General features: G+C 39.8%; 1 protein-coding gene across 1 annotated transcript; it reads right to left on the bottom strand.

Annotated features, from left to right (window-relative positions):
* Nucleotides 1-1,059: 1,059 nt before the first annotated feature.
* Nucleotides 1,060-22,748, bottom strand: whamm (WASP homolog associated with actin, golgi membranes and microtubules). The gene is made up of 11 exons (XM_014990222.2): nt 22,084-22,748; nt 20,015-20,188; nt 19,686-19,836; nt 18,815-18,984; nt 16,646-16,853; nt 15,166-15,350; nt 6,851-6,937; nt 6,618-6,713; nt 4,962-5,370; nt 4,318-4,457; nt 1,060-2,107 (listed from the first exon to the last, which is right to left on the bottom strand). Exons 1-11 carry the CDS (start codon nt 22,660-22,662, stop codon nt 1,949-1,951), a joined length of 2,358 nt encoding a protein of 785 aa, XP_014845708.2. The 5' UTR covers nt 22,663-22,748; the 3' UTR covers nt 1,060-1,948.
* Between the last annotated feature and the right edge of the window lie 546 nt (nt 22,749-23,294).

Below are 23,294 nucleotides of genomic sequence, written 5' to 3'. Positions count from 1 at the left end.
GTTAATCAATATGCAGATCATTTTATACACAAGTTGTTTAATTAAATCTGATGGAAAGTTAATTTATGCAGGGAGGTTGTCGACAACAAATCTACTCTTTACTCCTTTTAAAAACTAGTCAGTGAAACGTAATGAATCCAGCGTGGCGTTTGCATTTTAATAAGCTTCCACAGTATAAAAACAATAATGCAAACTGATATCCAAGTCATAAAACTCCATCCATTATGAAATATAGCAGAACATTAGTTAAACTGGAACCACATGGAGAAAGTCTGCCTTGTTGCAGACTGAAGCTGCCTTTTCCATTCATTTGTTGCAAATAAGAGATTTTTAATCAGAATTTTTTTCCCCCCCTTTTTTTTTTTTACATTTATCTTCTGATGCGACTGAAATTTTTTTTTTTTCACTCTACGTCAAAAACCTGTTTCACTCCAGAGTTGAAGCAGCATTTCTCTCCCGTCTGCTGTTCGTGGCTGCAGACTTTCTGCGAGGCTTATTGTGTGACTGGTGGTGAGTGGGCGAGTTGGTGAAACATCATTAAGACACTATGCTGCTCGGTACATGTGTGAGAGAGAAAGAGGAGAGAGAGAGACCTGGCACTGCAGGCCACTACAACCAAGACTCGCCGTTGCCATAGTAACAGGCTGGGGGAATTTCATATTGATGCACAATTGGCTGGGCTTGTCAAAATACCTGCCATCCTCATCCCTGGAGGTGCCCGACCTGGATGTTCCCCCCACAGGAAACGCACACGCAGAGCCGCCTCCGGAGCAAAGAGGGAGGGAGGGAGGAGGCCGCCGCCGCCAACAGCTGCTCTTTAACGTTCACACAGCTGAGAACAGCCACTCGCAGCTGGCTCAGAGAGGGAGAGACGCTGCCTGGATGGACACCGCTCTGTGACTCATGTTGGTGGGCGAAAAAAGTCTGCCGGAGAACAGTCGGCAGGGTTTACCCACACTGGCTCCACACTTCCTGTGCGCGGCGTTTAAAGAGCGGGGATGTCGATGCGGGCGCAGCGCGTCTGAGCGCATGTCTGAACTCAAGCAAGCTCTGCAAAGGTTTCATATCTGGGTTTATTTTTCATAAAACAGTACACACGTGTTTCCAGTGCCAGTTCGGTGAACAGACGTTTTATTTACTCTGAACCCTTTTAATGCGGTTTGTCAGAAAGCAATTCAAACCAAGGCTTAGATGATTAGAAGGGTTGTTATTGCACATAAGTATTTATTAAAGAAACAAAAAAAAAAGGTATCCTGCATTCCTAATTGATCTCTTTACGTGTGGCGTGGTGAAGGAAGAATTAGCTGATTACTTGGAGACGGCAGCTTGTAGTACAAACAACGCTGAAGGATTTACACACCACTGCTCTTCATAGCTTACAGTAAATGCTCCGGAATACAGCGGCTGGATTATATCTGAGGAATCGCGTTTACTACATTCAAGATACTGAGTTAAGATTCAGAAATATGACAGAGGAATTAGTTTCTCCCTGCTGAGCAGCAGCTTCACTACAGGCCTTCAGGCAGACGGCTGTGTAAGTTTCAATCATTCACACGCTGCGCTTCAGTGCCGCCGACTGCCTTTGCTTTATAATGCAGAACATCCCATTTAGCCATTCACTTTAAGAATCCTTCCAGAACTAGAAAAAAAAAAGGTTTCAGAGGAGATTAAATCCCGATTCTGTCACTTACTACTTAGCTGGATCAGAGCCTTTTTGGATCTCTTACATCTCGGTGCTGCTTTAGGAGGACCAATGGGATTAGTGAGCGACAGCGCCAACAAACTAAAGCATTTAAGTCGGAGGAGGCGTAATCCCGTCCTCGTCAGACGAAGAAGAAGCAGCAGTGTGTTTTTGGTTAAATCTGGCCGTAGCACGAGCTTCAGGCCGACGAGCCGTGAGGGAAGGGATTTGGGGGGGGGTTTGGGTTTGTGTCAGAGGTTTGTGTTCTCAACTGTCCCAGTCGGCGCTCTGCGAGTCGTCGTCGTCGTCTCGGTCCTCGTCGTCCGAGTCGGCCGCCACCTTCTTCATCCTCATCATGGCGGCTTTGATGCTGCGCTCCAGCTCGTTGTCGGCGCCGCTCGGGACTTCCTCTCGCGTGGGAACCACCTGCAACGCGAAGAGTGACAATGTAGCTGGAGACTACGGGCTCATTCAGAAAGTTAGAATACACCTTTTATTTTAGTAAATCCAAGTGAAACGATCGATTAGACAAAGAATGATGCCTTGGCACCTTTACCTATGATTTTCTGCTACTTGCTAAAGAAAACATGTCACTTCTAATTAGACACTACAACAGACTAACAAAAATATAGATTTTTAATAACAAAATGTGGGCTTAATAGAATCAGTCAAATACCTGCTTAAACAAATGAGACTCATCTGGCTTATGTTCTAATTTATAATTGATATGACTGTAATTATGCTCTGTACTTGATATCAATGCAACATTTTTGTACGTTTTTAAAATTTCATGTCAATTTAAGTGAAAAACAAAATGTTGACCCTTGTTGGAAGCAGCTGGAGATCTAGTTGAGCTGATTTTAATTTATGTAGCTGAACAGCAACAAGTCGGTTTCGACTAAATTGAACAAAGTTGTTAGGTGTTTTACAGCAGCAGTCGGTGTGAAAGGTGCTTAGAGTAGCACTAAAACTGAAACGGGAATGATTTTAGTCCTGTTTTTCAGTCAGTTGGCTTGCATTTCTATCTAAAGGTTTAGGGAGAAATAAAAAAAATCTCTTTTTGACATATTAACGTGTTACCATGTTAATGCAACAAACGCACAGATGTGACCATTGAAGGGAAGGGAAGGAGAGTTTCTGAGACACTAATAGCACAGAACCACTGTTGGTGTTTTAGTAACACCTGCGCCTTCCCCACTGACCAGTCAACACATTCACTAGGTGTGAAGCTAAACAATAATAACAACAAAAAAAAAAAGGTCAGTGTTCGTTATTAGATGTGTAGTTTTTGTTTTTAGGTTTAAAACTGAAGAAAATGTAGTTTGTCTTTAAAACTCAGTGTGGCTCCGTATTATAAATAAACCAATTAAAACTTTCACCCTGTGTTACTGTAAAACCAGAAACCGTTGTATTCGCTACTGGTGCAACTTCCTGATAATTAGACGTCCTGCATCAGTAATGAACGCCACCTGAATTGCTTTAGTCATAAGCCTATTCAGTGAGAAAATGAAAGTCTTAAGAGTAGGCTAATGTTTGTGTGAGCTTTGCCTGTTTCCACTGGTAAAAAAAAAAATTATAATTTGTGTATTTCTTCACTGCACACAGCAAAATATTGCAGTAAAATCTGAGGTTGTTTATGAATTTAGGACATTAATCTCTAGAGAACCAAAAGGCTGGAGGATCATTTTAAATACCAATGCTGATGCTAAACTGTAGATGTATTTTTTTTAATCTTCTGACACAGGTAGACGTTGCAACTGAACGACAAAACAAAAGCCACCAAGCTGACAGGAGGAACTTTACATTCCTTTTTTTTTTCATCAAAAATGAGCAAAAGCTTTCATGTTTAGCCTGATAATTAAAAGTTGAGTTGATCATTTCTGAAAACAAGTCAGACTGTTTTCCCAAAATGGAGCCCGCCACGTTAACTTTTGGAAATAATATCAACTTTTTCTTAAGCAATAGAGAAAATTGGCATCTCTCTTTGTGTAGTGATTTTTGAAAATGCACAACCACGATACGGAGAAACACGCAAACATGAAAACCGACGGCTGTAGAGCAGTCAGAAAAATAAAAGTCTGATTTGACTATCACTTGTTTTATATACCAAAGCATTCCCATCTCATTCCTTCCCAAAATGGGAGCGAAATATGAGATTGTAAATTTAATATATCCTGGAATAATTAAACACCTGTGATAAGTGATCTTGTTATATAACCTAAACCAAACCAAACGTTTTTATTCCCGACCTGAATTTTAAGGATGTGTGAAAACAAATACAGCCATATGGAAAAACCATCATTTAAAAAAAAAAAAAAAAAAAAAAATATATATATATATATATATATATATATATATATTATATATATTTTTTTTATAAAAAAAATGCCTTGATAAAAATATCAAGGCATTAAACAATCTAAAATACTAAAACGAGCTGTAAATATATTATCATTTTCAAGAAACATTTACACACACTGATCTGTACTGAGCTTCAAGGTTTTCCATTTGGTCAACTTAACAATGCTCTCTCATAGAAAACAGCTGATCTGTATGTGTTGTTTAACTTGGTGTCAAATTTATCTGACTGATAGGAAACATCAGCAGTGAAGTATCACTGGTGACAAACATCTAACCTTCTTCAGTTTGACTCCCTCTCGGATGGCGGACATCAGATTGCTCCTCGTGTCCAGCCCAGAGTTGTTTGTAGCATCGGGAACCTTTCGCAGTTTAATCTGTCCGCGTTGCAGCGAGGCCAACACTTCGTCCATAGTTCCTGCAGTAATGCCACATGCAAAAAAAACAAAAGAAAGGTAAGAAACAATAAAAACAGAAAGAAACATTAAAACTGGTAAGAAATATTAAAATGGTAAAAAAAAACAACTCTAAGAAACATTGAAAACTGAAAGAAATCAAAGTGTTAAGAAGTAACAAAAGTGGTAAGAAACAGAACTTAGAACATGTGAAAAAAAGAGACATTCAAAACTGCATTCTTTGATGTCAAAGAAATAAAGTCGTGTTGAACTGGAGCTGAGGGTGTGAAACAGCAAGACTGAGGTAAAAGCCTCCGTCTGTCCTCATGGGAGACGTTGGGAATATAGGACAGAACACCATGTGCAAACACACTTTCCACTAGAACAAACAAACACAACTGTGCCAGCAGTGGGGAAATGCTGCATCTCCTGCTCCCTGCACACAGCGCTCTCAAACAGCTTCTCGTCTTCATACGTTTATCGCGAGCTGCCTAAAGTCTGAACTTTGCTGCACACTTTCGCCTCACCTATGTTTTGCTTGAGCGTGTTTTTGGCTGGAAAAGGAGGCTCCTCGTTTTCGCTGAGAGGCATCGGCGTGTCCTGAGGGGAAGGTGCAACTCGGACAGGCGGTGGTGGCAAGGCAGGAGGCGGTGGTGGGAGCGGCGGTGGAGGTGGAGGAGGAGGAGGTGGCGGCGGCGCAGTGGGGCAGGTTAATGTTGGCGGAGGCGGTGCAGAGAAGATCTGAACAGGGATGTCTTTAGGCTGCTGCTTTTTGGGTGTTTTGCTGCGTCTAGGAGCCGGGCGGACGGAGGACGGCTCGTCAGGAGAGTCAGACGGAGACAGGCTGATGATGGACAACGGCTGGGAGGGACAGGACACTTCTGAGGGAGACTTCCTGGACTGAGGCGTCTTCAGGATGTACTGTCCCTGTCGCTTCTATGAGGGAGGAGATGAAAAAGATCACATAGTGGAACGTAATGCAAAATCACAAAGAAAGACAGAAAGAAAGAAATCCCAACATGGGAGAAATCACCTCTTTCTGTTCATTTTAAATAAAAAACCAAAAAGTTATAACAATTTAAATAGAGCAAAGTATAGCAAAAACCTGGAGGACAATTTGTTTCCATCTGCAAGAGAACTAGAATATTTATTTTCCAGCAAGACAACGAGCTGAAGCATCCATCTAAAGCTACGCAGAGTTTGAAGAAAACAAGGTGGATGTTCTGGGGCGGCCCAGTCAAAGCTCAGGCCTCAGTCCTACAGAGAATTTGCGGCAGGATTTGAAAACAGCCGATCACAGCCGACCCACATGCAGCTTGACAGATGATGGATAGTTTACAAGGAAGAATAGGGTAAAACTGCAGCATCCTGACGAATGGGTGCACCAGTTTATCGGCCGGCCGATAAATTGACCCCCGATCTCCTTCATTTTGGGGTCTCGGTGATCGGCCGATACCGACACGTGAATCAGATCTCATCCACCGATCTTATCTGCCTCAGCAAAGGTCTAAACAATCAACCACTGTCCTGTTTTGCTCTGCTGGGAGAGAGGTTTGACTGACAGCCCAGAGTCCACCAGGTCATATCTAACAATAATCATCCCACTGTTATTGACTCAGTGACTTTTGGAGGTCAGCCAGAAATCATCAATCGGTGCTCCCCTATCCAGATGTGTGGCTTGATTGCAGCTGTTCCACACAGACTCCCTGCTGGGGTTGCAGCCAAAGGCGCTTCAACAAAACACTGACTTGAAGGAGCTGAATATTTATGCTATTGTTTATTTTATATTACATATTTTAGTTTTTTGTCAGCATCTTGTAGAAATCAGCGTTTATTTTAAAAAATGAATGGTTCTTTTTGCCAAGATTTATTAGTTTCTTTTTTTTGTAAAAGCAATAAAAAAGGGGGGAAAGAGAATACCTTTTACAAAGCCATGACATTTTCGTCTGGGCTTTCCCATTTTTTTGAATTCATTAGTATATTATAATTTCAATATCATCTATAATCTTTACTATTCTTCTGTCATTTAACAAATGGAAATATTTTTGTAATCCTGACCAAACAATAAAACAAAACCGCTGTGTTTTTAAACAGAAACCCATCTGGCCTTTATTTATTTTATTTCATTTTTTAAATGAAGGAGGATGTGCAGGAGAAAGAAAGAGACAGAACGAGAGGCTGACCTCTCTGAAGGACCGTAATCTGCTCAGGGTCTTCTCTCGCTCCTGGTCCACCCACTCCTTCCTCCTCTGCTCCTCCTCTTTCCTCTTCTCCCGTTTCTGCAGACAACAGAGGGAGACACAGAGAGCCACTGAAGAGAGGAGGGGAAAAAAGCAACCTAAATCCAGTTATCTCTGTAGATAGTGCTGCGTGTGTGAGGGTCTGTGTGGGCTGCCTGGTTGCTGTGGTGACGTACCAGGTGGACCTGATGATGCTGGTTGAAGACTATCGAGCTGTGCTTGGCCGCCTGCTGCTTCTGCTCCTGGGCGTCCATGCACTGATCCTGAGGACACACGCACAAAAGACATCCATGAGTATAGATCATTTTTATTTGAAGCCAGCTTTGTGTTTTATCAGATTAGTGGGTGTTTCTACAGAGGACCAAAACCGACATAATAAGAAATAAAAGCATAAATATATATTTTGTTTTTCCTTTTCCTTACACGAGATTCCGTTAAGTAATGTATATATTTTCTTTTTCATTTCCCCTAAACATGCGTTTTTGTCAAGAAAAGTAAATATTTTGTTTTGTCTTTTTTCTGCTTGCTCTTTTTCTGCTGCATCGTTATGTTAATGAGAAGAGCTGCCTTCTATGTCCAGCTCCTCCAGCTCCTATTGGCCAATAGAGCTTTCAAACCAACGTCACTGCGTCAGATGTTGTGGGGCGTTTACGTCTTGCGCAGTCGCTCGGTGCCATCTTTACAGGCCACAGATCAAAATAAACTTTGTCCCGGTGGTCTTATTGTGTTACTGACTGCAGTGAAGTTAGTTTCGAGTTGGATATTCAAATATCCAACTCGAACAAATTTCCGAACCAAACACTCCTGTCAAACAAATGTTAATAAATGCCTTCTGACCAACTGATACAGAAAAGTGGTAATCCATGTTTTTACATGAGACACACTACCCTCTATTAAAATGTCAAGTCATATTCAATATTTTAAATGACTTTAATGTTAAATAATATAATGTTTTCTTCAATAGCTTCCACATTGCGTGCCACATTGACTAGAAATCGGTGTGTAATTGCTGTATTAAACTGTATATATGAGGCACATGCATTTTTATTCCATTTTAACAAAATTTTTATTTTTGTTACCTATTTTTTTAGTTTAAATTTAGTATTTCTCTTCAATAGCTTCTAGGTCATGATAAATGTGCCAAAACCTTCTGGAGCTGAACAGAAACAAAACTGAAGTTATTATTTTTGGACCTAAAGAGGAACAGTCTAGAGTTATAGATCTAGAGTTGTGTGTGTGTGTGTGCATATATATATATATATATATATATATATATATATATATATATATATATATATATATATATATATATATATCTCAGCGAATGTCTCAGGCAATGGGGAACAGAGGACGAGGTGCTGGAGGAACCATCATGGGAAGACAAGCCCCTACATGGGATGTACCACCGACAAATAACTGAAGTGGCTGATATCAGGAAATCCTACCAATGGCTGGAGAAAGCTGGACTCAAGGACAGCACAGAGGCCCTCATCCTGGCCGCCCAGGAACAGGCCCTAAACACCAGAGCAATAGAAGCTCAGATCTACCACACCAGACAAGACCCAAGGTGTAGGTTGTGCAAGGAGGCCTCTGAGACAGTCCAGCACATAACAGCAGGGTGCAAGATGCTGGCAGGGAAAGCGTACATGGAACGACATAACCAAGTGGCGGGCATAGTGTACAGGAACATCTGTGCAGAATATGGACTGGAAGCCCCGAGGTCAAAATGGGGGACACCCCCAAAGGTGGTGGAGAATGACCGAGCTAAGATCCTGTGGGACTTCCAGATCCAGACAGACAAGATGGTAATGTCGAACCAACCGGACATTGTGGTGGTGGATAAAGAACAGAGGAAAGCCGTTGTGGTGGATGTAGCAATACCAAGTGACCACAACATCAGGAAAAAGGAGCATGAGAAACTGGAGAAATACCAGGGCCTCAGAGAGGAACTGGAGAAGGCCTGGAAGGTGAAGACCACAGTGGTGCCTGTGGTCATCGGGGCCCTCGGGGCAGTCACCCCCAAACTGGAGCAGTGGCTCAAACAGATCCCAGGAACAACATCAGACATCTCAGTCCAGAAATGTGCAGTTCTAGGCACAGCCAAGATACTGCGCAGAACCCTCAAGCTCCCAGGCCTCTGGTAGAGGACCCGAGCTCAGAGGATGAAAGAGACCACCCACGGAGGGTGAGAGGGGAATTTTTTTTTTATATATATATATATATATATATATATATATATATATATATATATATATATATATATATATAGTAATAGATTCAGCCAATAAGATGGTGAGAATGCTTACGAGCCCACAAGAGAACTATCACTATTGTAATATCTATGATGACATCACAGGCGTTTTCATGCATCATACACCAGAATTGTACTTTATAAAGGCACACAGTTCCATAGAACCTCACCCACTTTTCACTTGTGCGGATTGTGCGGATTGTGCTGTTGTGCGGATTGTGCTGTTGTGCGGATTGTGCAAATTTTGCGAATTGTGCAGAGAACATTGTTTTGAGCAAAACTTGTTTGAATAAACCAGAATGCCGAAACCCATGGTCTATCACCTCAACAATGAGCTCTTTGACATCTTTCAGCAGGAGATCAAGGAGCTTCACCAAGATGTAGCGGCCATTACGATGGAGAAAGTCAACACTGAACGCTACTATGAAGACATTGTCTCAGAAGAGAGGGAGGAGAAGCAGGCCTTGCTTCTGGAAATTCAGGAGCTTAAGGAGAAGCTGGAGAAGGCTGAATCCAAGAACCAAGGCCAGGTGGGCAGAGATGAGACAACGTGCTGCCCCACAATACAAGAACTCCAACAACAAATGAAGGAGATGCAAAAGAAACACCGTGATGAAATTGAGATGCTCACCATTGAGTTTGAAATTGATGTCGCTGTGGCTCAGAAAGAGATAAAGAAGCTCCAGGAAAAGCTGGAGAACAAAATAAATCTTGATGCAAAAAGTGATTCAGCAAAAAGGGAAGCCATTAAGAGTCTCCTAAAATTCTCTGGTGACTGTGAAGGAATGAAGAACATCTCCACTGAACATTCAATCAAAGTTCAAGATGAGGACATTCCTCATCTTGATGTCCAACAGCTTCAAGAAATGCTCCAGAGAGAAAGAAAGCTGAGGATTGAGGCAGAAAAAGAAAATCTGGATCAATTCAAAATTTCTGAGGCTTTCTTTGACATGATGGAGCAAGAACTGAAAACTGAAAGAGAATGTAGAGCCCAAATTGAGGCGGACAAAGAGGAAGCTGTGGAGATAGCGGAACAACTAATTAAAAAGTTTGAGGACATGGAGAAAATGTCCAAGGAGGGTCAATCTGAGACTGCTTTGGTTGACAAAATCCAACTAGAGCTCCAACAGCTAGAAAAAATGGTTGAAGAAGAGAAAACAAAACGGGTCCAGGCAGAGAATTTATTAGAACTACTGGAGCAAGAAGTGAAAACAGAACAACAACGTAGAGCCCAAATTGAGGCGGACAAAGAGGAAGCTGTGGAGATAGCGGAACAACTAATTAAAAAGTTTGAGGACATGGAGAAAATGTCCAAGGAGGGTCGATCTGAGACTGTTTTGGTTGACAAAATCCAACTAGAGCTCCAACAGCTAGAAAAAATGGTCGAAGAAGAGAAAACAAAACGGGTCCAGGCAGAGAATTTATTAGAACTACTGGAGCAAGAAGTGAAAACAGAACAACAACGTAGAGCCCAAATTGAGGCGGACAAAGAGGAAGCTGTGGAGATCGCAGAACAACTAATTAGAAAGCTTGAGGACATGGAGAAAATGTCCAAGGAGGGTCGATCTGAGACTGTTTTGGTTGGCAAAATCCAAATGGAGCTCCAACAGCTCGAGAAAATGGTCGAAAAAGAGAAAAGTCTAAGGGTCCAAGGAGAGACCGAAATCGCTTCTCTCTTGAAGACGATAGAGTCTCTTCAGCAGAAAGCAGACAAAGAGCTGCAGAAAGAAAGGGCTCTAAGAGAAGAGGCAGAAAGAGGTAAGTTGGAGTTGGAAAAGGTAAGTGATCAGCTTCACCAGGGTTTAGAGAAAGCCTGCAATATGACAGAGACGCTCTCGGCTCAGACAAAACTCCTTACCAATAAGCTTCAGGCAGAGGACAAAAAACGCAGATCTCTGCTAAAAGAAATCCAGGATCTCACCCTTATGTTGGATAAGGAAAAGGCCCTTAGAATCGAGGCAGAAATGGAGATATCTGCACAAAGACATCCAGGAACTCACCTTCATGCTGGACAAGGAAAGAAACCCATAGAATCGAGGCAGAGAATTATGAAATGGAGACAATAGAGATTTTAGAGGCAGAAGGAAGCAGAATGCAGAACCTGGCAGAAGAAAGGCTTGAAAGAAAAACACCATTTCATCAAATTTCAACCTTAAAGTCATGCGAATAGCTCTTTGTTGGTGTTAAGCAGTGGTCCCCAAAGTCGGTCCTCGAGGGCCAGCACCCTGCATGTTTTAGTTCTCTCCCTGGTGGTAGTAACAACCTTTTCAGCATGTCAATGTTCTTCTTAGGCCTTCTAATGAGCCCTCGAGGACCGACTTTGGGGACCACTGATTACAAGTATTAAATCTAACAAGTATTTCATTTGAGTCAGGAGTTTGGTAGGAAGGAGACACCTTAAACATGTAGGGCACGGGTACTTAAGGACTACGGCTGGGAACCACTGCGACGGCGGTCGATTCCCGGTCTGTCCACCCTTTGCCGTTTGTTTTCCCACTTCACCCACCTTGCCTGCTGGTGTTGGTCAGGCGTGCCGATGGCGCAAAAAAATTGCAGCCTCACTTCTGTCAGACTGTGGCTACAATCCAGTAGCTTGCCATCAGCAGTGTGTGAATGAGTCCTTTGACATCGACATATTTACTCCCTTCAAAAACATGAAGTGGCCTGAAACAGGCCATACAGTGCGATTTTGTTTAAAGTTTGCATGTTCTATGTCAGGGGTGTCCAAAGTCGGTCCTCGAGGGCCGGCATCCTGCATGTTTTAGTTCTCTCCCTAGTGGTAGTAACAATCTCCACAGCAAGTCAATGTTCTCCTTAGGCTTTCCAATGAGCCATCATTTGATGCAGGTAGAGAACTAAAACATGCAGGATGCCGGCCGTCGAGGACCGACTTTGGACACCCCTGTTCTATGTCAATGTTACATTTTTATTGAACTCTTTAATTTAAAAAATGCTTAAAAACAAACGACGACATAAAAGGAAAGGAGTTGGTATTCAGCCTCTTTACTGTAAAGGGTAAAGAGGCTCTTTACAATGAAGAGCCTCCTTGTTGTTTGTTTCTGTTTTAAATGTTGAACATTTTACATCATCATTGTACGTATTCAAACTCATAACGTCATGTAAATTGCTGTTGATTGTGTTTGTCTTTGTTTTAAATGTTGCAAGATCAATGTCAATGTTGCATTTTTATTGTCCTCCTTTTTGTTAAAACAAACGCTAAGAAACTATCAAATAAAAAAACAACAACTAAACAAAAATGGAAAGGTTGGATCTATTCCGCCTCTTTCCAATAATGTAAATAGTTTCTTCCTGTGTTTGTTTCTGTTTTAAGTTGAAAGTTATATACCATCATTCTATGTATTCAAATTTTACTGTAATGTAAATAGCTGTTGATGTGTTTGCCTTTCTTTTAATTGTTGCAGGTATGTTGCAAAAAGAACAAAAAAACAAGCAAAATAAGGGAGGAAAATGTTTTATTTGATTTTGCATCTATTCCTCCCCTTTACATTAATCTAAATAGCTTCTTGTGTTTGTTTGGCACAAGAAAGTTTTATATCGTCATTCTATCTATGACGATATAAAAGTTTTATATTGTCATTCTATGTATGGCAGTATAATACATACATAGAATGACAGTATAAAGGTTTTATATCATCATACATAGACAATATGTTTTATGTCATTCTATGTATTCAAACTTTAATGTAATATAAATACCTGTTGATGTGTTTGTCTTTGTTTTATATGTTGCAAGTTTTGTGTCAGTGTTGCGTTATTATATCCTCCCTTTATGTAAAAAGAAAGCTAAAAAACAAACAAAAAAAAACAACAAAAAAGGAAAATAATTTGTTTTTTTTTATTTGATCTCTATGAAGTGGGTCTGGTGGCATGGGAGAAAAAAAATATGGCCATGAGAATAGAAATTACTCATTTATTTCGTGGGAAATACTTAACCATGATAAGTCGTGGCCACGATTTTGTTTTCCTTTTTCCTGACTCCACAGATTTCAGATGTACTCAACTTGACCGATAAGAGCTGGCTAAATTCACTGAAAACATTTTCCACATATTTGGGGTTTTGTATAACATTAGTGTCTGACCTTTTACATTGATTCCCAAACATTCAAGAGAGTCAAATATGCTCAAGAAAATCATTTTACAGTTTAGTGAATTATGAAATATTAGGAAGTCCTAAGCCCCTCTTATGCTCATTGTTCTCGCTTAAGAAATTATAATTAGGAGACGCCAATTTGATTAGTGCAGATGCTTCATTATTATAAGGTCTCAGCGGTTTGTTGGGAATCATTAGAGAAAGAAAATGCATCATGAACACATCTCTTAGATCAGAGACCATGTTGATTTTAAAGCAGGGTTAGCCTGTCCGAAGGCTAACCACTGAAAATCACACAGACGACTGTTCTGTCGATTATCTAAAAATGAAAAATAATAACACGACTAAAAACCTACCAAGACATAGCTGTCCACCTTGATTGGTAGTGTCTGAAATAGGTGTTCTGCATATTTAGATCGTTCATTAGCAGGCCTCAGCAGAGCTAGCTAATTAGCATGCTAAAGAGCTAAGCCAGCAATTTGAAGTAGGGGCATATAAACAGGGTAACTCTGGAGGAGTTGCAGATATTCACACCTCTGTTGGTAATTCTGCTGGCAACATAGCTGTGTGTTGTTTATGAGTGGTAAACAGGGCTTTAAGTGAAAAAAAATAAGTGCTAACACTCCCCTTAATCTCTTTTGTGTGTTGATTAAAGTAGGTTGAAAAAAAATGCAAACCCTACTTTTCTATTTGTAACAGAAAACGAAGGAAAAAACTTTGATCACTTTTCTTCACGTTTGAGTTCATCCATTTCACAAGAATTCAACAATATTTGAAGAAATTTGTGTAAAATGTGTAAAAGTTTATAGTCCATAGCTCATAAGTGTAACTTCCTGAAGTTGTCCACACCAACTCTGGGATGAAGGGGACAGTCCCCACCAATATTTCCTGCCCCTTTTTTCTTTATGTGCATCTATGAAACTCGGCAGCAGCTGCACGTTGTATTCAAAGCATTAACAGCCAGGTAATGCTTTATAAAATTCCTTTGTAAAACGTAAATTCAGAGTTCAGAGGGTAACACTATATTTGAAGGGGTGTGCATAAGGCTGACATGACTGTCAAATGCACCAGTCATGAACATAAAGAAGTCTTTATGAATGTTTATGACAGTTGTCATGAAGTGTCATTCGGTAAATAATGACACTTTCAATGCAAAGTTCCTCTAAAAGTTGCATTAAAAGTCCATTAAAAGTGCCAACTTCGCATGATTTTGTAAATTATGATCATTTAATGCAAAGTTGGCATTTTTAATGGCCTGTCAATGCAACTTTTAGAGCAACTTTGCATTAAAAGTGTCATTATTTACCGAATGACACTTCATGACATGACAACTGTCAGACTTCTTTATGTTCATGACGGATGTTATGTCATGTTTATGACAGTGTCATGTCAGTCTTATGCACACCCCTTCAAAACTGTTCAGAGTCACCTGGTGACATGGTAATGTAGAGCTGTGTATCGACAGGGAATAAAAAGGGTCAAATCAAATAAAAATGAGTGTACCTCATCTGTACAGACTGGTAGAACAATCGTTCTACCAGCTGATCCCCTCCAGTCACTGAATAGATGCTTAAAACAGATAAATGTGCCACAACTTTCTGCAGCTGAACAGAAACAAAACTGAAGTTATTATTTTTGGACCTAAAGAGGAATAGTCTAGAGTTATAGATCTAGAGTTGTAGATCTAGAGTTGTAGATCTACAACAATTTCTCACTGATTTTGACTCAATAGGTCACATGACCTAGAAGCTATTGAAGAGAAATACTCAATTTAAACAAAAAAAAAAAAAATAGGTAACAAAAATAAAAATGTAGTTACAATGGAATAAAAATGTATGTGCCTCATATATTGAGTTTAGTATAACAATTACACACCGATTTCTAGTCAATGTGGCACGCAATGTGGAAGCTATTGAAGAAAATGTATTATTTAACATTAAAGTTATTTAATATATTCCAGAGTTCAAATCTAAAATCTGCACTCCATCCTCAAAATAAAAATTACATAGTTATGAGCTTTAAATATGTGTATTTGTGCCCTAAAGACAAATGAACTGCTACCAAGAGTCTTCTTTTTTAAAGGTGCAGACGGGTCAAAATGAATAAAGTGGCTGCCGCGCGTTTTGCACCTTTTTGTTCCTCAGGTAAGCCCTCCGAGCACAGATGTTGCCCCTCTTGGTCTCCAGGGTCTGCAGGCGTCGTTTGAGCTGACGCATTAGTGGCGGTTCAGCCTGTTGCAGCGCTGTGTGGACCATGCTGTGCAGCTCCTCTGGATCCTCACACACATCATAGTACACCACCTCCTCCTTCAGCTCTGAAACAAAAGCACATTCATACAACGTCATCATGTACGCTATGGATTTACTTGTTATAATATTCAAAGTATGACATCATCAACATAAACTGCTGATTCGCCTTCACCTGTGAGTGTTCACATTAAATCCTCCATAAAGTCACATAATTAGTTTGCAAAATTCATTTTCGTTTGGCCCTTCTTTTCAGCAAATAGTGAAGGTCACACTGCTATGTTTTAGTCTGGAAACTCTGGAGAGCATAAAAGGTTAAAACGCACCTTGGAGGTAACACCCCATGTCCCTAAAGGAGCAATTAGAGAAATATTTACATGAACGGAGGGGACCATTTCCCCAGAGTGACCTCAAATCAAAGTGTGTCAAATTTAAATATGTAGAATTATGTATGACATAATTTAAATTCAGTTTTTTAAAAACATGTCTAGCTCTCTCCCTGTAGCTCTTCCTATAAAAAGGTCTGGAGATGCTAATGCTTAAAATAACTACTTCTGTTTTATTGCCTAAAGTTGGCATCAGATTTGACAGAGTGTTATTTTACTGCTGTTTTAGCAATAACTCAGGACCAACTCTGACCAGCTCCACATTAAAATCTGTGAAACGTCAACTCATCAAATCAGGACTAGATTACTAATGAATTATACATTCTCTAAAGTACAGCTTTTTGTCGGCGATGCTTTTATTTTGTTTGCATATACATTTTTCCAGGCTCAGTTTTGAGATTTTCAAATGATAGCAAATGATTTCATTTTTTCTTATCCAGATGTGGAAAACGATAAAAATCTAAACATGTTTTGTTAACGGCAGAGTCAGCTTTAATCTAAAAAAAACAAAAAAACAAGAAGGAGCAGTGTTTATTTTGTCAATGAGTTTCTATTTGTGGCAGCAGTAAAAATCCACTCACAGTTTTTCACTCCCAGTAACTTAGATTGTGTACTTTACCCAAATGCAATGTTAAATATTTCCTAATTCTACAGGAAGAAAATAGTTCGAAGTACTAATTGGTCGTGTCACATGAGAGACACGGTCCTGCTGACCTCACCCTGTCCGTCAGCCTTCATTATGCAGCTTTTATGCTAATAATTTTAATAACACACAAAGATGATATGATTAAATATGAAATGCTGTTTTTACTTGATGCTTGCAATTACTCAGGAGAAAAACAAAATCGACAATTATTTTAGCTTGTTTTTATGCCTACGATCATTTTTATCCTAAAAATCTATTCCATCTGTTGCATTTAAATACAGATTGATGCATTTCTTTTCTATGAAACCTTTCCACTAGTTGCAGCGCACACCTTTAATTTGTCGACGCAGGGTGTCTATCTGAGCCACCAGCAGCTGCTCCTCGTTCTTCAGGATCTCAAACTTGGCGTCATAAAGTTCCAGCTGGGTTTCATAGAACTGCAGTTCAAGCTGGTCCACTGTGTCGCGTTTCTGACCGGCCTCAAACGCCGACCCCTGCTCAGCTCTCTGATTCTGGACTCTCCCTGACAAGTTCTCCAGCTGTAGAAAAAAAACAAAAACACCCTTGTCAAGTCAGCCTTTAAAAAGTGTGGAATATTTGGCTTTTTAAATTCACATCCCGTTTGTACATGCGTGCTAAAAACACTCTGACACAACTGCATGTTTACATCTTTTCAACTGATGTAAAAATATGTGATGTAGAAACGTCTTCAGACAGTTTTCTTCTCTGCGACTCTTAATGAGGGGAGCTGGAATCAGCGGCTGCCTGCAGCGTTATGACAGTAACAAAAAAAAAAAAAAAACCGCTTGACATTCTTAATTATGAGCTGACACTTTATATTCAAGCCCATGTCTCTAAATGCTCTCCGTCATAAAGAACGCTGCGTGACGCCCAGAACATTTGCAAAGTAAAATTATTTTCCTCCCTTTTTTCAGTTCAGACTGAGCGATCCCAAACTGAAAGAATTACTTCAACATTTGCAGTCACAGAGTTTAACTAAAGCACAAATGGAGGAAAATTCGCATTCAAGTGTTTTGTTACTGCAGTCTTTGCACACTCGGGTTCGGAGATTTTCTCTCAATCTTTTCTGGTGATTTTCTTTAAAAGTCCTCCTGGTAGAATAAAGACCATTGGTGAAAATCAGGAGATGTTCAATGTGGTTCAAACAAATATCCGGTTTCACTTTCCACACTGTATAAGTTGGGAATTTTGACAATTCAGGTTTCCCCTGTACATATGCTAAATGTTTGAATGAACGAACATACTACTACTACTACTTCTGATGAGATAAAATGTAGAAAAAACATTTTTTATCATCCTCTTTTCCTATACCTGAAATAGGACTGGGTAATATGGCTTAAAAATAAAACCTCCAGATTTTTTCATAACGGATAAAAATCGATTTATCACCCAGTCCTGGAAAATACATTTATTCCATAATTTTCTGTTCTGCGTACAAACCCAGCCAGATCCACAGTCGATATTTGGATCAACGTCTCTCACCTTGTTGCTAAATTTGGCAAAGGGGGAAGTTGCAAAGGTGGAGGGACTTCTTCAGTTTAATTGATCTAAATGTGGGTTATATTTGCAGCGAGCATCAAAAACCAAAACATGCAAATTGCATGAAGAGGTCTCGATATTTTCCGAGGGCGTCGTGCGCACGCACAGAAATGCTCACTGTAAAAAAAAATAAATAAATAAAATTTAAAAAAAAAACAGTCCAACGTGTCACGTTGTGAAATCTGCAGGAACACCGGCGCATTCATCAGAGTCACGGTGTTACGGTGCCACCAGCACAAAATCCTGCGTAGGTGCAGCTCGCTGATCTCATTAGAAACACTCGCACACAGCCGTCTATGCAAAAGACTCACGTTGATTTCACAGTGGTGGCCACTTCCACCATCCTCGGGCCTGACTTTTTAACAAGCTTAATCAGATGAATAATGTAGGTGAAGATGCTGAAAGTGTTCTCCTGCTGCCCCCACAAAAAAGGAGAAAAGACCAGCTCAAAATGCACAGCGTGACAGCTTATGGCTGCAAATAATCTGCTGCAGTTTCCCACTCCATACTGTGATCCTGATATTAAAATTGCTCTACACCAGGCAGTCACAGAGCACACACAGGCGGTACACTGTGAATATGTATACACACACAGACACACTGACTTATTTATGCATGGAGGCAGGGTTTTTTTGTTTTTTTTTGGGGGGGGGAGAGGGGGAGGAGGGAGTGGAGGGATTCTTTGAGTTTTTAGAGAGAGCTTTATAAATAGATCAAAAGAAGCTCTGCAGCCAGAGATTCAGACAAGAATACCAAGCAACAACAACAAAAAAAAAAAAAAGCCAGCAGTCCATTTAAATCGCTGCAGAACTACAGTCACTACTAAAGCTGTTTTGCCTTGGTACAAAAAAAAGAAAAAAAAACCTATTAAGTGCAGACAGAATGTTTTCACCAATTACAGAAGCCCCGAAGAAGCAGCCGAAACCCCCGTCAGACGTACCCGCTCTTTGATGGCGTCCTTCTTGCGGCTGAGGCACATCTCTGCCGCTCGCATGTGCTGCAAGGTTTCCTTAGCTAAGAGGAAGCGCAGCTTCTCCAGTCTAGGAGCTGCAGACGCCCAGGCAGCGGGTCCAAAACGCTTCTTATCCTCCTCCATCTGCTTTACCATGCCTTGACGTAGACATGAAAATCTGTCAAACTGCTGCATCTCGCAAAAACTTAACAGACCTTATATGATTACATGAGAATTATCAGCTAAGCTGTTTACCAGTTTGTTTGTTTATTCCCTGATAGCTCTTTGAAAATTATGTTGATGACATCCAGCTATGACATCATTGCTTTAGGATATCTCACTTGCTTTTAAAGTTTTATTGAACTACCTGGAAAAAACAGTGGCAGTTTCTCCCACCTGAATTTCAAGCTGCTCCACAAACTGATCTATATTCTGGATGTAGCGTGAAAGCTGGAAAATAAGCTTTTGAAGTCAACTTTCTCAAACCCATGCAACAGATTAAAAAGAGTTCAAAGTTTTTTTTTTGTTTCTTTTCACTATGAACCTGAATTGGTTACAAAGAAACTTAAAAGTTTTTTTTTTGTTTACCTTGACAACCAATGAATTCACACCTTTGGCGTTTAATGTTAGCATTTCGTTAAATTCTTTGAATAATTTGAAATTCTTCAAAAGACAGAGCATGGAAAATTGATTAATTTACATCTGAATTGCAGTGATTTAATATCATATAAACTGAATGTTTTCTTATCTAATTAAAAAAGATGCTTTCGTATTATTTTTATTTTTTTTTTACCAAATCCACCACAGAATTTATGATATGATCCATACAAAAAAGAAAAGAAAAGCAAACAACTTATACCAGCCAGGGCCTTTGAAGTCTGTGCAAAGTAGTTGACAGTGATGTCCTGAATGGAGGCGACTGCATCCTCTGCTTTCATTCTCCACTCCTCCGCCTCCTTCTCCAGAGCTGCAATCCTCTTGGGACCCAGCTCCTCAAACTCCAAGGATTTCTGCAGAAAAACAAAAGAAAAGAAAAGAAAAAAAAAAACAAGTGGACCATTTATGATCAGAGCGTCACCTCATAGATCTGACAAACTCTGGGATTCAACTTAGATTTGAGATAAATAAAGAGTCTTTAGCAGAACAAGAAAATGACTCGTGTTTTGTTCAAGTTTCAACCGGACTCACCAGAATCTCCATCTTGTAAAGGCAGGCCAGTTCTCTCATGTCTCTAAAGGGCTGCAACAGGTACTGGAAGAAGCTGGTGGCGACAGCAACCAGGTCCTGATAGGCTTCATCTTCCTTCTCATAGATGCTCAGCAGTGCCACCATCCCATTAGTGGTGCTGTGAGTCTGCAGCAGCTGTAAAAATAAAAAAAACAATAAAATAAGTGAACATAAAAACACCATCACCTCAGTTTATTCTCAGAGCCATCTGTTGTTTGTCTTGTATGACTTTTCACAGCTCAGATCGGATAGAAAAATCTTTACTGGAAGTTGTTTGGTGCGCTCCGATCGATACCAAACACACAGCTGGTGCAAGTCTTTTTAAACAGGATGTGGGTGGTCCAGAGTTATAGCCTTGCAAAGCCATATCAACGTGGCTAAATAGAGATAATAAATCAATAATATAAATCCAGTGAAATTTACATATGAACAAATATTAACGACTTCACAGGTTTAATAAGGGATGACCCATTGAAAATCACAGACAGGCAATTTCTGAGATGCTGACATTTCAACAGGGATTATAAGAAAAGCATGTTACAAATCAATAATTCAGTTTTTAATGGGGGGGAATTCAATAAAATAATAAACATAACACATTTAAAATGCACCACTTTGCAGGATCTCTATTGAATTTGTTCATCCACTTAAAAAAGGGGGCTTTTATTCATGAAATCAATTACTGTAGTTTATAGATTTTTAGTTATTGACATGAGATTGAAAAAGTATGTTTTCACTTTGGCATCGAGGACTTCCTTTTTGAAATTCTGGCAGCAAAGTCACAGCTGCGTCATACTAGACCTGATTTTAGATCTTTCCACCGCCACTGTGTGGCGCTCTTCTTACAGGCAACTGTTTCCACTTCAGGAATACACACAGCTTAGTGAGGTAAAAGTCTGCAATAATCCAGTGATTTGGGACTCAAACACTTGCTCCAGGGTAGGTATTTGAGTCAGGAAGATAATTCATCAAATAAAAAAAAAAATTATATTATTTCTTAAAATGTTATGATTATAAACAAAGGCCAGATGAGTTGTAGTTTGAGTTAATTTGTATTAATGCTTCTGGGAAAAACTACTACCAGATATAACAATGCATTTTATTAATTGTTACACTATTAAACCCCAAGTGTGGCAAATCTATATTCAATGAATTAACAAATATGTTTCTTAGGGTTGGACACCATAATGGTGACGTATGTATGGAAAGAATAACCGTGTGTTCAAAAATATCCTTTTGGAGATAATACAGGGATGGAAATGTGATTGTTGTACCTGATTAAATATATATTGAACATAATGGCATTTATTTGTGGATAACATATTGGCTCTTTCTGCCTTTTTCCAGCTTCTTTTATTATATATATATATATATATATATATATATATAGCATTTATTTGTTGCGTCATTCATCTTTATTACATGCATGTTTTGATTTCTTTGTAGACGTGGATTATTTGTATTGTTGCCAACATCTGCTGTAAAATTCATGACAAAAGCCACAATGAAAGATATTTATTTTTAGACAATTTGTGAGCTAAAATTGAGGGAATAAACTTTCCAAATGAATTCAATTTTGGGCCCTAAATGTTGCAAGAGAAAATGTGGAAAGTTATTATTAGCCTGCAGGATCTTGAAGGAAACGTAATATAATTTTTCACATCCGATCCTTAAAAGACAAACAATAATCTGAAGATATAACGTCAGAGTAGTCGAGAAAATACTAAAAGTTAACACATGAAAACAGAAAGATGAACAGCAACATCTGAAATAGTACAAATCACAGGAAATGTTCACAGAAAAGAAGAGGAGCAAACTTCCAGTGAAAAGGTGCTTGTTAATTCTTATTTAAAGAAAAATGTGACTGTTATCAAATGCTTCAGTATTAGTTGTTGTGCGTTTCTTCCATGTAGAAACAAACCCAGTGAATGGATTAAATCAGCCCTTAATGAAGATCTTTTGGGGCATAAGATGGACTTTTGTGAATCAGACTGAACTCCAGGACCCCCAGCAGCCGTGTGGCCCCTCACCTCCTTCAGGTGACCCTTGGCCCTTGACATCTCCTCCTGCATGGTCTTCTTTTTGAACTCCTGTAGATTTTCAAAGTACTCATCCACATCCCTCTCATCCTGGGTGAACAGAGTTTCCAGGACGATCTTTCTCCCGCACAGGTCAATGGCTGTGCTGAAGTATTTTTCCAGCTTCCTGCACGGCGTGTCAAAGTCCCTCTGGTCGTCATCCTCTGGACCGGACTTCCGATTCGACAGCAGCAAGTCCCAAATGTTACTTTCCCCAAAGTCGGATAAATCCGGGAAGCAGCCGCCCAGGACGTCCGCCACGCATGTGAACTGTAGGTGGACGTGTTTCAGGTCGTTCACGGAGAACAGTCCTGCCCAGCTCATTTGAGGGTCGCCACCGGCGGGGACCTCAGCCTTACGTTTCTGCCGCTGTAACGTCCGGTTGTGGCAGGTTACTGCGAACTTCGACTCGATAGCGTTCCACTGGACGATAAAACCCAACTTAAAGGGTTCATTCTCTTCAAATATGTTACTTTTAACTGCCACCCACCCCTCCAAGCTGTCCAACCGGTCAAACTCTACACTGTCCATGTTAAAAACACAGCTTTCACTTTGGCCCCGGAGAAACTGTTGGCTGTGTTTACAACGTCCGCCATTTGTATGACGTTGCTGCCTTCAAGTGCATCACAAATACTCGGAAATTCTAAAAGCCTATTTCATCTGAGCTGAAAAACAATTAAAGACAATTAAAACTATCACATTGTCATAATTTTTAATTAAAAAAAATTTTCACTAAGAGTAGGGAAAGCCACAGAGTCCGTCTGGTGACATAGGAGAAAAAAATAATAATTTAATCGTTCTGCCCATAAATGAAAAAAGTCGTGCCGATGAGATTATTTAGTCGTGGCCATTATTTTGTATTTATCCATGTGACCAGACGGGTTCCATAAAAACCAGCAAAATTACAGATATTGTGTCATTAATTAGGAGTTAGGTGCAATAAAAATTCTAGCTTAAATGACAGGAAACTTAAATAAACTGTTCTAAGACAAATGTCAATAATATGACAGGATATTACTAACTCAAGATGGAATTAACAGGAACTAAATCATTAATTAGGTCAAAATCAAATCAAAATGTGGTCATTAGGTTCATGTTGAAAAGTTACGAGGTTAAACGAACGCACCACAACACTCCATGTTTTGTATTCAACTTTGACCTTT

The sequence above is a fragment of the Poecilia mexicana genome, unplaced genomic scaffold, assembly GCF_051168715.1.
Source record: "Poecilia mexicana isolate PSO_F unplaced genomic scaffold, ASM5116871v1 scaffold_3, whole genome shotgun sequence".
NCBI classification, from domain to species: Eukaryota; Metazoa; Chordata; class Actinopteri; order Cyprinodontiformes; family Poeciliidae; genus Poecilia; species Poecilia mexicana.
This window is presented reverse-complemented; position numbering and strand designations above follow the sequence as displayed.